This window comes from Strix uralensis, chromosome 5 (genome assembly GCF_047716275.1).
Source record: "Strix uralensis isolate ZFMK-TIS-50842 chromosome 5, bStrUra1, whole genome shotgun sequence".
Lineage (NCBI taxonomy): Eukaryota > Metazoa > Chordata > Aves > Strigiformes > Strigidae > Strix > Strix uralensis.
The window spans coordinates 73,524,752-73,540,023 of record NC_133976.1 but is presented as its reverse complement, the minus strand read 5'-3'; the positions used below and the strand labels follow the sequence as shown (position 1 = coordinate 73,540,023).

Genomic DNA, 15,272 nt, shown 5'->3' with positions numbered 1-15,272 from the left:
ATGTATCCTCCCTAATCATGTTAACACTTCTTAACATTCAAGAGGATTAATTTTTTCCCACTGAGGCTTGTGGAGCATTATCTACAGAAGATCATATTAGAAGGGACAGGAGTGAATTTAATGCACTGGATTTGAAGTAATTCACAAAACTCATTAAAATTCCAAAGATGCAAAATGGGTATTCTGTGATGGGCTCCTGCAAATCTGGAGAACTGATTCCCACCTCCCATGGGAATACTTTAAACACAAAGGAAATTCTGAAGTTAGAAACAGAAAAGCTCCATGACTTAAATGAAAAATGTGCTCTGTAAATTAAAATATATCATTAGTTTGTATTTTTCAACTGAAGCTTGTTAAATACAATCTAAGTAAGTATGGGAAAGCAGAAGAGATTGCTACATTTTATTTTAGCAGATGTTAGTTACTCATGGGAATCACAAATGGAGTAGTAATTTTAAACAACTGTGGCAAAGCAATGTAGAATTAAGACAATAATGGGATAGGGTAGAAAGATACATTTTCTTCTCTCCTCCAGAACAACTTAGATATTTCTTTTTCTCACAATTTATACTTAAAAGCTTTCTTTACTGTGTAACCAAAAAGCTTTCTTTACTGTGTAACCCATAAACATTGCTAATGGACTAGCAAAGTTTGAATGAGAATTATTATCTTTTATTAGACTGGCACACAGAACTAGAAAAAGCAGAAGCTGTTTTGGGCCAACTATGTATTCAGAAGAACTTGTCAAAGAAAGCCTTTTCTATTTTCTTTACCTACATTCTCTTGATCAAATAGAAGATATCCCCTATCCCCACTCCCCTGATTATATTCAAAGACCATCACAGCTATAACAGACTAGCCATTTTATTTCAGGGATATCCAAACTTTTCCCACATCCAGCCTTTACTTTTGTTTTCAGAGATGTCTCCCATACATGCTACAGGTTTTGTCATTCAATGCTTCATACTAATCTGACAGACAAAGCAGTTCAAAATGTTATGCCTCGTGTTTTGATCTGTAACGTAGGAGCCACACCTCTAATATATGAGAATGGCAGGCATTATACTGAAGAACTTTCAATCCTGTATCAGTGACTACAGAACCCAAGAGGTAAATAAAACGTTGACTCTGGGTGAGCAGGGGCTAGCAGGGTCTGCAGGGAAAAGGGATATGTCGGGCCTATAGAGGCAAATGTAGATATTGAGTGATGCACACAGCACACACTGAATCAAATACATGTATGAAGACAGGTACAAAGACAGAGATCAGCTGTCCTGTACCATCTAGGCCCTGTTACAGGCATATTTATCTGCAGAGGTCTGCTTTTCTTTCTGAATTGTTAGACATGCTTCTGTTGGCTTCCTGCAATTTGGCTGCTGAGCTGGTCTCTCCAATTTTTGGATCAAAATTCAGCCTTGAGTTGAAAGTGCAAGGAAATGAGCTTAAACATCACACAAGAAGAAAACCAGAGCTGAAGTGTTCAGGATAGGCTCAAGATAGTGTTCACTGACCCACAAATCCACTTTTAACTATATAGGCCTTACACTAGTTTGTATGCGTACTGGATAGAGTTTGGAATAGACATGAAAGTGAATAATTTAGTGACAGAATTGGCATTATAATCCAAAGTCAGGGTCAAAAAGACAAAATCAGTCACATTTATTTCTGGTACAAGTTCCTTAGTTTAAAAAAAACCCATTCTGTAATATAGGAGTAAAATTAAAAAGTTAAAAAGAGAAATAGGAAGGAATGAGAGAAAGGGGTTGTAGGGAATGATGAATTATTGTATGAAAACAGAAGATAAAAACTGCCAGTGAAGAGATTAAAGAAGGCAAGACATCACCAGGGCTGGGAGAAAGGAAGATTATTTCAGTAGTTGAATTACAGCTAGATTGACTCTGTAGAGACTCCATCAGACAAGCTGTTATTAAACGCTTTCAATTCTGTATGCCAAAACTCCCGGAAATACACTTGGGCTTCTGGACTCTGAAATCACTCTCTGTGTGTGTGCATAAGCATGGGTGTATTGCATCTAGCACATTGGGTCCAAATCTCAATTTAGGTATCCATGTAAGGTGGCAAGCAGAAAAAAATTATTGGCAGAACATACTGTAGCAGAAGGTAAGGGCATTGTATACATTTACATAGAGTGACTCATAAAAATGTGCCAATTAAAATATAAATTATTAGCATCATTAAAAAAAGATTTAAGATCCCTATGACTACATTAAGTTATAAAGGGCAGCTAAAATTTGTTAATGAGTAAAACATTGCAAAAGTGGTATCTTGCAGTTTGATTTCCTATGAGTTTGTAGATGCACAGCCTCAAATACTGATAAAAGAACAGATAAAATTCCTTAATAAATATTAAATGGCAATGATTCAAAAAATTACTGACTCCTTCTGTCACATAAGAGTGGATCGTTGCTACCTGTTTTCACCACTTACAGAATGGGTTCCCAACATTTTGGTGTGGCACATCAGTAAGACCTACATCAACAGTTAAGGCCCTTGTTCAGAGCTTCAGACCACAAACTCACCTGCTCCTGGGTCATCTTCTGCAGCTCTTTCTCCCAGGCTGCCCGGTCATCATCCAGGTGGTAGGAAGCAGGTGGGGTGAGTCCACGCAGAATCAGGGGGTCACGGTCATGGCAGAGGGCTGTCAGATGTCCAATGTACAACTTCAACTTGCTGCGATTCTGATCAAGTTCTAAGAGGGGCTGAATTACCTGAAATAAGAGAACAGAGACAGTGAGGAACAGCTTGAGATCCAAGCAGAGATGAAGGCGAAGATCAACCTCTAAGTTACAATCTTGTTCAGCTTCATACTGGAAGAAACCTGAACACCCTCCCTCCCCTGCAGTACTCCTATCCCATAACCCAGCAACCATCCAGCTGAAGCAGAAAGAAATCAAGGATATTAGGGAAAGGGGACGTGGTGATGATAGCTGTCTGATTAATATAGGAAATAATAATGATATGGGTGAAAAATGAAACAGTGTTAAATTGAATACATTAACTATACTGATTATCCAGCAGTGCTTCAGTAAACTATTTCAACTCCCTGCTTTAAGGAAACTAATTTTTCTGATAAAAGGCGTCTGTCCACAACTAAGGCAATAGCAATGTAGATTTTAACTGGTTTTGCCAATAAACATTTAATTGTAACTTAAGTATGCAACAAAGTGTTCTGAAGAGAGTAGTTTCAAATGACGGCCAAGATGATTGTTTCTAAGATGAACGCATCTCTACTGTAGAAACTGGATAGAGACATATCTTAACCAGAAAGTTAAGATACAGTTTTCTAGAATTTCCTCTATAGATAAGACATAGTCTTCTATAGTTTTGAAAAGGCAACGACTTTCATTTATTATGCAAGCCAGATTCTATACAATAGACTAAAAAACTAAAATCAAAGGACTATTTTATTTCATTATACTTTATCCAATCTGAATTTAATCCTTGTTTCTCATTGCAATCCAAACTGGAGTCATCCATTTCCCATAAAAAGTATTTGAAGAGCCATTTTGCATTTGTTTTACAAAAATATAGAGCTGAAGTGCGTAAATACATACTGGGAATCCCTCACTATGACCTCCCAGAAGAATACTGCTTCATATTATTCTAGGTGTTTGTGCGCATATATTCAAAACCACAGTAATACAAAACTCTAAGGTTTGCAGTTGATGAAAAACCAAGGAAGAATTTGGTTTAGTGCCTCCACTCCATAAAATGAGATGCTGAAGCTACAGGCACTGATGTACACCAGCTAGGAGAGCTGGAAAGCTTTGCCATGATACTGGCAACTTGTCTTTGTGTTCCCAGGCAGGGGCTGCACCTGCTGTTTGTTAGGGGGCCGGGGATATCATTTCAGTGAGACACCTCTGACCCTGCTAATGAATAAGGAGTGAGATAATCTCTGAGTCAACAGGAACAGGGTGCTGGCACTACTTTTAACAAAAACTCTGGCTTTGACCCCTTTTAACAAGGCTGTCAAGGCTCACTTATTTTGCTTCTAACACTGTTCTACATGAATTAATTTCTGTGCAGTGAGAGCATCTGAGAGCCATGGCTAAGCAGCTAACTAATATCAGGCTCCCTGTCCTGCAGAGCGTAGCTGTACTCAGCAGCCTACCCAAGAACATCAGGATGGCAGCAGCTACAAAAAACCACAGCAGCATGGCAGCTGTGGTAGAGGAGACAGATGAGAAACCTGCAGAGAGTGAACTCCCGTGCTTTATTAAAAATCCTACTGCTGTGTGCAGCCTTGGGGCAACATCTGTTTGCAGATATAAACACACATATAAAAATAATGGCTTAACGTATCAAGACTGCAAAGTGCAGCAGCCCAGAATATTCTGCTCTCCTGTATACAGGGCAATAGGAAGCGATATTTTAGTAGCATCAACACAGACACATTTCACTTCCATCACTGAGCACAACTGTATTTAGCCAACTATATCCATCAACTTTGGTTGTTTGCTGAATTTGTTCTATTTACCCCAATTTTTTATAATAATTTGTCTTACCTAGATTATGATCTGAAAGTGTACTGCCTGTGCAGGTGAAAAAAAGTGATGCTTCTAATTTAACTGCTGTCTTTCCTCTTTCTTACTATTCAGTTTGCCCACAGAGGGTAGAGCGATGGAATATCACATCTTAAAAAAATACTGGTTTATAAGGATGTGAAAATTAAGTAGTCAATGGCTAATAACAGCTGTCCAATCAATGTAGCAGCTGCCTTGTACTCTTTTCAGATACCACGCCGCAGTCTATTGAATGTTCATCAGATGCGCAGATTTCAGCCTGAAAATAATCCACCTTGCCAATCTTCCCAGCTATTTGTGAACAGAAACCATCCCTGATAAAGAGAAAGCAGAGCTATCTAGCAAGTAACAATGGAAGATTTTCATACAACAGTCGAATTTGATTGCTCAGGGACAAGTCCCCTTTCCTCCTGTACCCTTCCCCCTTACCTCAAGCTGGAAACAGGCCAAATGAGGCGTGTGAAAGTTCTTAACTAGCAGCCCTCCCAAAGCTGTTCGCAGAGCAATCATTCCTCTCACTTGGGATCCATTAAACCCTGCCAGTCAAGTAGGAAATGCCCTTATATCTGCGTTCCTGCCATATCTAATTTGAACTAGCCACTTAGCAAGAGGCACTGTGCTTCCCACACAGCAGAGCTGCCACTGCCTTATCTCAAGAGGGTGTAAGAGCATTTGCTAAGTGGAAAGGCAGTGCAGTGCTGGATTCATAAACCACATCGTGTTCTCATGGTCAGCTCAGAGCTGTAGAGCTTTCTAGGAAAACAACGGGTAAACAGATCAAACCCAGGAATATCTTCTAAAGCAGCCCTGATTCATTAATTGCGCTGATAGGTTTAGGCCATCCTCATCAATGCATGGAATGAAGTCTGCTTAATGTACCCTCAAGTTCAGAATATTGTTAATGGCCAGCTAAGTTTGAGAACGTGGTTCACTAAAAAAGGCAATCACTACAACTGTGAAGCACAAACATGAAATGCCTGACAAATCTCTGATACAAACCCAAACCCTCTCTACGAACTGATAAAGACTTCTGGGAACATATTCCAAAACAAATTCAACTGGGAAATGCAGATTTTTTAATCTTTGAGCATGACAGATGTGAATCTAATTGTAGTTCTGCAAGTCACTGGAGAAAAAAGATGCTTTACAATGGAATTAATATTGCTTCTTCAGTGGTAGTGCTGCTGTTGCTGTACAATGGTCAGCTGAAATATGAGTAACCGTATTTAAAAGCTTTTTATCATAAGAGTCTGCATTTAAATATGTATATATACACTGCTTAGATAAGAAAAGGTACTTGTAATTGAATGCGGTTGTACCTATCTAAATGTTTGGTCACTTTTACTGGGAACGATGAATACACCTCCTATACAGAGACTGTGGTGTCTAAAAGTTTGTCTGAGCAGTGTCTAATGTAAATACGCAAAAACACGTAGGTGGTTATATGAAAAAGAAAACCAGTGAATGGGTGGTATAAGTGCAGCAGTGTCAATCTGAAACAAATGTGATATTGACTATCCATAGACATCTGTGGAATAAAGTATGGTTTTAATCAATGTGTAACAGGACTTATTCACCACACCACCAGCTTTGAATTATGGGTTCTCCAGGCAGAAGGGCTTGTGACCTAGTCACCTTTCTCCCTGGTAACATTCCCCTTCCTCTCTCAAGGAAGGAACCGCTTTTCTTTGGCAGAACCAAGTAATTCAATTTACTTAGTTAATTTCAGAGAATACCTTCTAAATTTCTATTTAGCAATAAATCTGCAGCTCTCTTTTTCAATAAAGTCTTACATGCACCCCTAAAATCTTGTCTTTTTTTCCAGCCACATCAGTTGATCTTGTAAAAGTTATCTCCTTACACAGCTTGCTTTACTCATCAGAATCATGCATCAACATGCATGTTGATTGTGGATCAACAGCAATAATCTTGTTCTTACAGATATATGCCTATGAGTTCTCCGAGTAAGCAAAAAAAAAGAAAAAACAGCATCTTCTTGACACAGCAACGTCAATACAAAGCAGCATACATACACCTGGCACTGGCATCACTGCTGTCATACTCCTCTATTAGCTCGACTACCCTGCTTGCACATATGCTGTGTGTATATATTCACTACAGAATGCTAAGAGGCAGAGTAATGCAGATAAGTGGTCTTCATTTTGCAATCAAATAATTCAGTAGATTTTTCTCAACTTACTCATAAATCTTTAAATATTTGAGAAAAATCCCTGGAAGAACAACTATATCAAAAAGTGGGGTCAAAGTAAATAACATGAGGTCAGAATTTCACTGTTCTCATATCAAAGGTGCCACAAAATGTAGATGGAATGAATCTGAAAGTTTCCAAGGAATTAACTAATTTGAGAAATGCTCTAGCTTGCTAGCCTGGTCTATGGACCTTAAGTGTTCTTTGTAGATCCTGCAAAGGCACATAAATAATAAGGAATTCTGAAAAAAACCCAACCAGAACCCCAAAACACCACCAAAGACCCCCTCAAAACTTCAGACTAGACATAACAAATATGTTTGGAAAATAAGTTAAATGGAGGTAACTCTTCATCTCCTATCAATCACATTTTTCATGTGAGAGCGAGAAATCGTATTTTCGAACTTCGTTACATACAGATGCAACTATGCTACCCAGCAAAACCTACTTCCCAAACTACCATTACACAGGAGAAGATGGGCTCAAAGTCTGGGTAAATACATACGTTTCTAAAAAGAAATTATTTCAAGGAGGACCTGACAAATCTAACAAAAGATGGAGTAGATCATAGTGGGTCCTCAGATGCCTCCCTGTATCTGGGTTTTATTGTAGATATTACCAGATGAGGAAATGTTGCTTATATAGCAAAATACCTTATATTGACAGATATGGAAATAAACTAAAATACCAAATGAGATAGTCTGTAAGTATCTGCATGGCAAATTGAATTACGCCTTCTTGCTCGGACCATTTGTGTTTGTTTGGCAACAAATGCAAGGGTTCAACTACAATCATCTTGTAACCATTGAATGCAATGGAGTTTTATGAGGCATGAATTTGGCTCAGAAAGTGCAAAGCTTTCCCAAATTCAGAACAATTTATCACTGATGTCTTCCCTTCATTATTTTAAATGGAAACAGAAGAAAGTTCTCAAAAAGACACTGCCTGACCTCAGTTCAGTTCAACTCAGTTCACTGCTGCATGGAGATGCTTGGTTTCTTCAGAAGACCACAAGACAAAAGCTCAGGGACAGGCTCGGTTTTCTTTAGATTTGTTTTAAAGACAAAAAAATTGATTTAAAACTAACCTTCATCATTTTCTCCTCATAAAACAAAACAAAACAAAACAACATGCGTGAGGACCTGAAAGAGATTCTGGCTATTTTGACAGAGCTGTCTTACTCAGTTCATTTCTGACAGATTCAATTAGGAAATCTTTTTTATATAGCAAATTCTTTTTGAAATTTTTATACACCATGAACAAATCCCATAGATTAATGTTTTCCAGAGTTCACCCTCTTCACCTTGGGAAAAATCCAGACCAGAAAAAAAGAATAGAGAAAACATAAAACAGGGAAAGTAGTTTTGTCATTAGTTCCCTCTGTTTAAATAAAATGTTTTCCCCATAATGTAGGTGAAGCAAAGAATTGCAGCGGTTGGTAGGATTCCTAAAGCACTGAAAATGAGTAGTTAAAAAATATTTTTCTACACAACAAATCCAGAAACGTTTTTTCATGACACTGGCAACTTTTGCTTATATGGGCCGTGGAGCAAAAGCTTGCAGGAAACCACGTGCGGAATAGCAGGTACTACTGTAGATCAGAACTGAAATACACTGGCAGGACTGTGAGAAGCTTGTAACTGGACCATGGGGGAACACAAACATTCAGGAATGATGTACCTCAGCACAGCTGAAGGGGATGTCTACAAACAGCTGGAATTTTACCTGTTTCATCAATCCCTTACTTTCAAAAGCAAGAGCATTCGCCCAAACCCTCACCCCTAAACATAACTAATTGACTGTGCACACATTGCATCTCTTTCTTCCGTAACAGTCCATATGCTTCTTTCTTAGACGAGGCAGAGGAGAGAAATCTTTGGCTTAACTGCAAGATGAGATCAGAACATACAAACTGAAATGCTGTTTTGTCTAAGTTTTCTTTTGTCTTCAAGATTTCTTGGGAATCCAGCAACCCATCAGCTTAGTTCTGGAGCAAAACAGGATGGGCAAAGTAGGGCAAGATCTACAGAGAACCTAAAATCTTCCACTTCAGTGTATTAAAATCTCCTTCATTTGACAATTTTGTTCCTGTAAACTGTGTTATCAGATTAAAATTTTGAGTAATAAATTAAATTACAGAAAGTTGTGAAATTGGGTGGTCAGACTTATGATACTGACAATTAGAATATCATCAAGAAAAAAAAGTATTCCCCAAGTGAAAACAGTTTAACTGTTTGCAGCTTGTACATGACACTATGGATTTAAATAGCATTCTCCTGATCAAACCTTTGTTGTTGCAATTACGGAAGTTTTGATTTCACAGAATCCATTACGTTTTATGCTGATTCCTTCTATACAAGAACACAGCAGTTTGAGAATAAGTAAGAACAACCTGCTTATATTTTTAATCCATTCAAGCTTTCTAGCACTTGTTATCTATATAATAGTGAACAAGAAAGCACACACATTCCTTGCTGTACTGTATTTTGTCTATTGCTTCTTCCTATTACAAGGGATAAAAGGAAAACAGTGGCTAATATGCTTTTGTTTGAAAGCAGAACGTTGTAGCACTTGCACTGGCAGACTGTGTCCATGGGAATGCTTATGTATCGGGGACTGCATTCTTCTGTCTCCCTGCTGTCTGTTCCATTACTAATGGAAACCAGAAGGTATTTCTTAAGTAGTCTACCAGAGAACACAGTCAGTGTTTTCCTGTTCAGATGAACTATAACCTCCCTGTCTGCAGGTGACAGGAATCTTTGTCTCGTCCTTCTCTAACACTGGGTCTTCATTCTGCTGTTCTAGCTCTCTACCTGCTACATGACACATTCAAAGCGAAGCCACATTTATCTGTCTTTAGGGATTCTTTTTAGAGTTGTTTGCTCTACATTCAAATGCAAAATCCCATTAATAAATACATCTATTTATAGATATATATATACAGTAATTCTTTTCTATATGTTACATTAAACAATCAGATGTAGTTGGACTGCCCATGGTGAGCCTACTATGAGTTGGAACTGTAAATCCTGACATCTCCATCAGTAATTATGAACTTTACCAGCCAGGAAAATATAACGTCTAGATTGGCTACATGCCCTTATCAGTTTTTATTCTAGTTATATTTCTCTTGAGCTTATTTTCATAGTTAATATGTTGGAAAGCATGTTTGGGCTTGATTCTTTCTCTACTCTAATACTGTTCATCTCCCTCCTCCCTCAGTTTCTTTCCTCCTGACATCTAAAAGGTGCTGGCAGCGACACCCCCAGATTGGCTACAGCTATTCCTCTTCTGTCTCTATCCTGTCTGTGAGTGCCAGGGCTCAGCTCCCCTCTTCTCTATGTCACCAATAGCATATTCATATGTTTGCAGAAGCTTCTGGCCTTGCATGATTGCATTCTGGGGTGTGGACGAGTGCTATGAGAAATCTAAATGGCAGAGTAATTGGGAGATAGTACAGACTATCACACAAGCTGTAAGCAACAACCCTCCTGGAAGTGGTCAGCAACAAAAATGTTTGAGTACAGAATTCCTACTTGCTACAAAGACCAAGCCACTAGTAGAAGATCATATTCAGCTGCAAATCAAAAAAGAAAATAAGACACAGATCTGGAATAATCTCATTTGGTAGAAATGAATGATGGCCTTTTTGCAATTGTTTTGCTGAAAGGCACAAATCTCTACAAAAAGAAACCAGCCATCTGTTTTGAATGTTTTAGAATATAAGTATCTACTTGTGTTTTTCTTTGATCTGTAAGAATAATAGGAAGACAGTGATACAATCCAGTTATACCTCTGTTGTGAGTGCTTAATTCATCCCAGAGCTGCAGATTAAAAAATTCCATCTGGAAATCTTAGTCTTATCATTCTGGGATCAGAAAGAAGACGAACAGTGTATCAAGATCAGTTCTTTTGTGCTCGTAGATATAACATTCTTGGACAGAGAATATATTCTTCAAACATAAAATAGTTATTAAGATAGCAAAATAATAAGAGGTTTTTTTAAAAAAACAAGCTAGCAAGAGAACTGTTTCCAGAAACACGGAAAGGACCAGGAGCAGAAGTTGACATCATTTTAAGGACATCATTCTTCCCTAGGCTGGCCCATCCCAGTCTGACAGTACTTACCAGGTGAAAGATTACATGCCAGTATGGGTATAGACTAAGAGAGAAGACAGAAAGGTGCAGTTTCCAAATTGGAATGGTAGAAGATTCATCATGAAACAAAATATTAAGCATTACTTAAGTTGTTCATTCTACCATAACAGGATTATTACTTACACTAAAGTGAGAAGGTCACTACAAAAGGCTCTCCATTATTCAGAGTTACTACATCCAAAGGAGAATAGGTTATTCTCTGAAAAAAGGGAAAGCTTGAAAAGACTTGAAAACAACAGGTAACTTGTATGATAGCTAAACCAAGATTTTGAATTGTACTTCCTCAGAGCAGTAACTGTCAGCCCATGAACTCTTTGTGTCTCCTTGCCTGAACTTGACAGCACAGTCTTTCAGTTTCACAATTAATGATGACGCCCACATAAGCAGGGCTCCAGAAAAGCAGGGATGGAAAGCAGGTCCTGTGATTAAACAGGACAACTGTATTCAAAGTGCTGACCTTGTAATGATTAATTAGTTGCATCACCTTATTTGAGTGCATGACATCAGGTTTCTTACCAAAGGGTTGCCCATCTGGAAAGTGAGAGTGAGGAGCCCTGGCTGTGACCAGTATGACAAAACAAATCTGGTATCTTACATGTTATTCAGGCCAAGTGATAATGTTTAAATAAAGTAAGATTATTTCATGTAGCTGCCTTCAAATTTTGCCCAGGGTATGTCTCTAAGGCAAGCATAAGACACATTCTTTCACATTGTTTTTACATGTATGAATGAAGAACTGTAACAGACATAACAGATTATTATACACTACACAATTAGTTTGCAGATTTTTAGAGAGGGTAAGAAACGACCCTTCAGAGGTCAAAAGATGACAATGAAGAAGAGGCAGTGGTCTAAAGATCTTTGTTCAGCACGCTGGAATGGCAGCTCCTTGAAATGTTTAACATATGGGTTATTTTCCCTTTTTTGGGAAGGAATAGGTTCTTGGAAGGAAAAATAAGAAGTATTAATAAATTGAGTCAAATAAAAATCTAACATAATTTTGGGAACAAATTCAAAATGAGGTATTCGAGTCACCATCATATCGCTGTAACAACACTATTTTAGAATATTGTGTAATATTACCTAGCACTTACATAGCACTTTTCCCAAGCAGAACTTCCACTTTACAAAAACTTCAGCTCATTTTACAATTAGAGAATTTGAGACAGGGAGAAAGAGAACAAGTGAGTGTGGTTGGAGACGATGCCAGGAAAGAATTTATCTTCTGAATCGTGGTCTAGTACTGTGTCCAGTAAATTACACTGTAATATGAGTCAGGCACGAAAGCTTGGTGTTTTTGACCATCCTGCATGATCTAACAATTAAAAAGACCATATTGAAAATAAATTTATTTAAAAGGCTTATGCAGTCACAGGGTAATCAGTGACAATATTGAGAACCTAAAAGAAGTGTGACAGTAGGATGAGCAGCTCTCTACATGCTGCAAGCATAAGATGTGTCTCGTGGAGAGAAAGATCACATTTGTGCCTGCATAATCATTTGAAAATGGAACTCACCATGAATAAGAAACTTAGTTTGCTAAAAAAAATCAGTATATTAACCCAAGCACCAAATAACATAGAAAAGATAGAAAAGACTTACCCCCTCTTTCCACCACAGACATCACCTTTGAAATCTTAAGAGATCTGTTAAACTAATGCTAGTGTCTTCAGCAGTCAACTCACAATAATTACTGCTTCTGTGTTAAAATTTGTCAAACTCAAATATTAAGGAAAAATGTCACAAATAAGAGGCTTTTTGTCTTGCAGTATTTTTACAGTAATACGAACTTGCCAATATTTTCATCATCTTGAAAGATCCCCATTTTTATGCACTCCAGTTCAATGCTAGCTCTTTGACTGTTCCACTGTTACTCTAATAAGCATAAAATTAATTTTCAGATTTTGTTCCTGGAATTCACGCACAGCAAAACCAAATGTTTTGCTCCTTAGCAGGCATATCGATGACTTCAGGATTTGTTGGCAACTGTTAATAGAAAATGCTTCCACAGAATGAGTTCAAAAAGCTTGTATAGTGACAGCATCTACTCCAGCTCCTACTGCAAGCCAGAGGCATGGGAGATGGGAAAATGCTCTACAACAGCATGCATACTTAAAAACATGCATACAGTATGTATACATTACATACCAGGATAAATCTCTCAGTTCTCAGAGTTTCAATTCTGCTCTTCCTCTGGTTTTGCCCTTAGCACTTTTATTTTGTCCTTGCTTTTCCCTGTGTCCTTTAATTTGATTGTCTTGCACTCCTCCAACATTTTTTTGTGCTTCTATGCCCTCTGCACCCATTCAACAAAAGCAGTCCCCCTCATTTCTGATGGGCAGAGGTGACACAAGCAGATTTCTGAACCACATCCATACTTTCTCACATCACAGGTAGTGTGGCTGTGTCTCACAAGGAAACTAGATGAATTGTGCGGCTTGGGAAGTTTATGTATGGAAGTTTGGCTTCCTCTTTCCCCCATATAGCACATACATGGTACATATTTAGAAGAAGATACACACGCATACGCATGTATCCTTTCATATGTATTAGATATCATATAGTTTAAATTTATATTTTTGATAAAAGTGAATAGTAAGTAATTAAGCCATTAGCCAGACCATTTTAGCATTTGAGAAAGACAAAGGGGCATCCTCATGAGAAAGCACATTGGAATATACTTGGATACAGAGGAGGATAGAGCTCCATCTGGGGAATAAAAGGAGTCATAAGAAATTCAGACAGCAAGGAAACGTGCCTAAAGAAAAAGGCTAGGAAAGACTATTTCAGGATGAAAGATGGTATTTACATTGAACTGTAAACTGAAATGTGAACTACCATTCTCTGAAACTACAGGAAGGGTGCACATGTTTAGAAACAGTGCTCCATTTCAGGGGAGCTATATCTGATAACACTGTCATGTACAGAACTGGCATAATTAAATATTAAATTCAGTCAATTCCAGAATGTTGGAGGGGAAAAGCCTTAAACCCCAAACCATAAAAAGAAAATAATTTAGTTTGCTATTGTACATATTTTGTACATGGCTACACCTTGAGTATTGTGTCCAGTTTTGGGTACCTCAATACGAGAGAGATATTGAGGTGCTGGAGCGAGTGCAGAGGAGGGCAACAAAGCTGGTGAAGGGCCTGGAGAATAAATCCTATGAGGAGAGATTGAGGGAGCTGGGACTGTTCAGTTTGAGGAAGAGAAGGCTGAGGGGAGACCTCATCACTCTCTACAGCTCCCTGAAAGGACATTGTAGAGAGGTTGGTGCTGGTCTCTTCTCACAGGTCATTAGTGACAGAACAAGAGGGAATGGCTTTGAACTGCAACAGGGGAGGTTCAGACTGGACATTAGGAAAAAATTTTTCACAGAAAGAGTGGTCAGACAGTGGAATAGGCTGCCCAGGGAGGTGGTGGAGTCACCATCCCTGGATGTGTTTAAGGGTCGTTTAGATGAGATGTTGGGGGATATGGTGTAGGGGAGAACTTGTAGAGTAGGGCTGATGGTTGGACTCGATGATCCCAAGGGTCTTTTCCAACCTGAATGATTCTGTGATTCTGTGATATTTTGACAGTCTCAATTTTATCTCCAGTACGGACCAGAGGTGATTACATACTCATACATAAAGGAACTTTAAAAAACAGTTATCACCAAGTCCTATGCTGTTAGTAATTTTTTTATCATTGTAATACATACATTTAATTTAACACATGCAGGTTAGGGACTCTGTGACTTACAACATCTTCACTTTTACAAAGAGAATTTTTTTGAATGTACACAGAATATCATGGTACTTTGTTGGGAATAACTGGCTTGGGAGTTATCAATCACCATTATACTTTCCCTGTTGATGTATGCAAGACAATTTTTAGGTTGACATGTTTCTCAGATGAGATGCGTGTAAGGCAAGGATACTGGCTGCCTCATTATTTTGACTAGGATATTCTGTAACACGCTTTCCCAAGGAAAGTGTCTCAAGTACAAAGTGGAGAGATATGCTGCATTTAATGTGAATTCAGTAAACTAAGAGAAACCACAATTGCATTCATAAAGGTATCAGTAGATGGAAGAGGAAAAACAAGGATCTTTCTGTCAGTGTTTTCTACACAGCCTCCATGTTTGCTGTAGAATGAAAATCAGAACTATTCCTACCTTCATAGTGAGCATCTTCTTCCTTTTCATCATTTACTTACCTGATCTTTCCTGTTTAATTGCTGTGCTTCAGCAGATCTTTACAAGCATTGCCTCTAAAACTTTTAACATTGTATACTAGCACACAACCATTGCACGAGTGGTGATTCAAAAAGAATGTGAAATCAGCAGAGAGTGTAAATTAATGAAGCATGTTATC

The 15,272-nt window shown here is 38.2% G+C and overlaps 1 protein-coding gene across 10 annotated transcripts in view; it reads right to left on the bottom strand.

Annotated features, from left to right (window-relative positions):
- Positions 1-15,272, bottom strand: part of ERC1 (ELKS/RAB6-interacting/CAST family member 1) — a 305,039-nt gene that overhangs the window by 15,870 nt on the left and 273,897 nt on the right. For 6 of the 10 annotated variants that reach the window (XM_074871663.1, XM_074871668.1, XM_074871665.1 and 3 more), the window contains one exon: positions 2,541-2,729. In XM_074871663.1, the coding sequence (XP_074727764.1) occupies positions 2,541-2,729 (189 nt within the window). Of the gene's footprint in view, positions 1-2,540; positions 2,730-15,272 lie in introns of those variants that run through there. The other 4 variants (XM_074871669.1, XM_074871671.1, XM_074871670.1 and 1 more) reach the window with 1 other exon arrangement.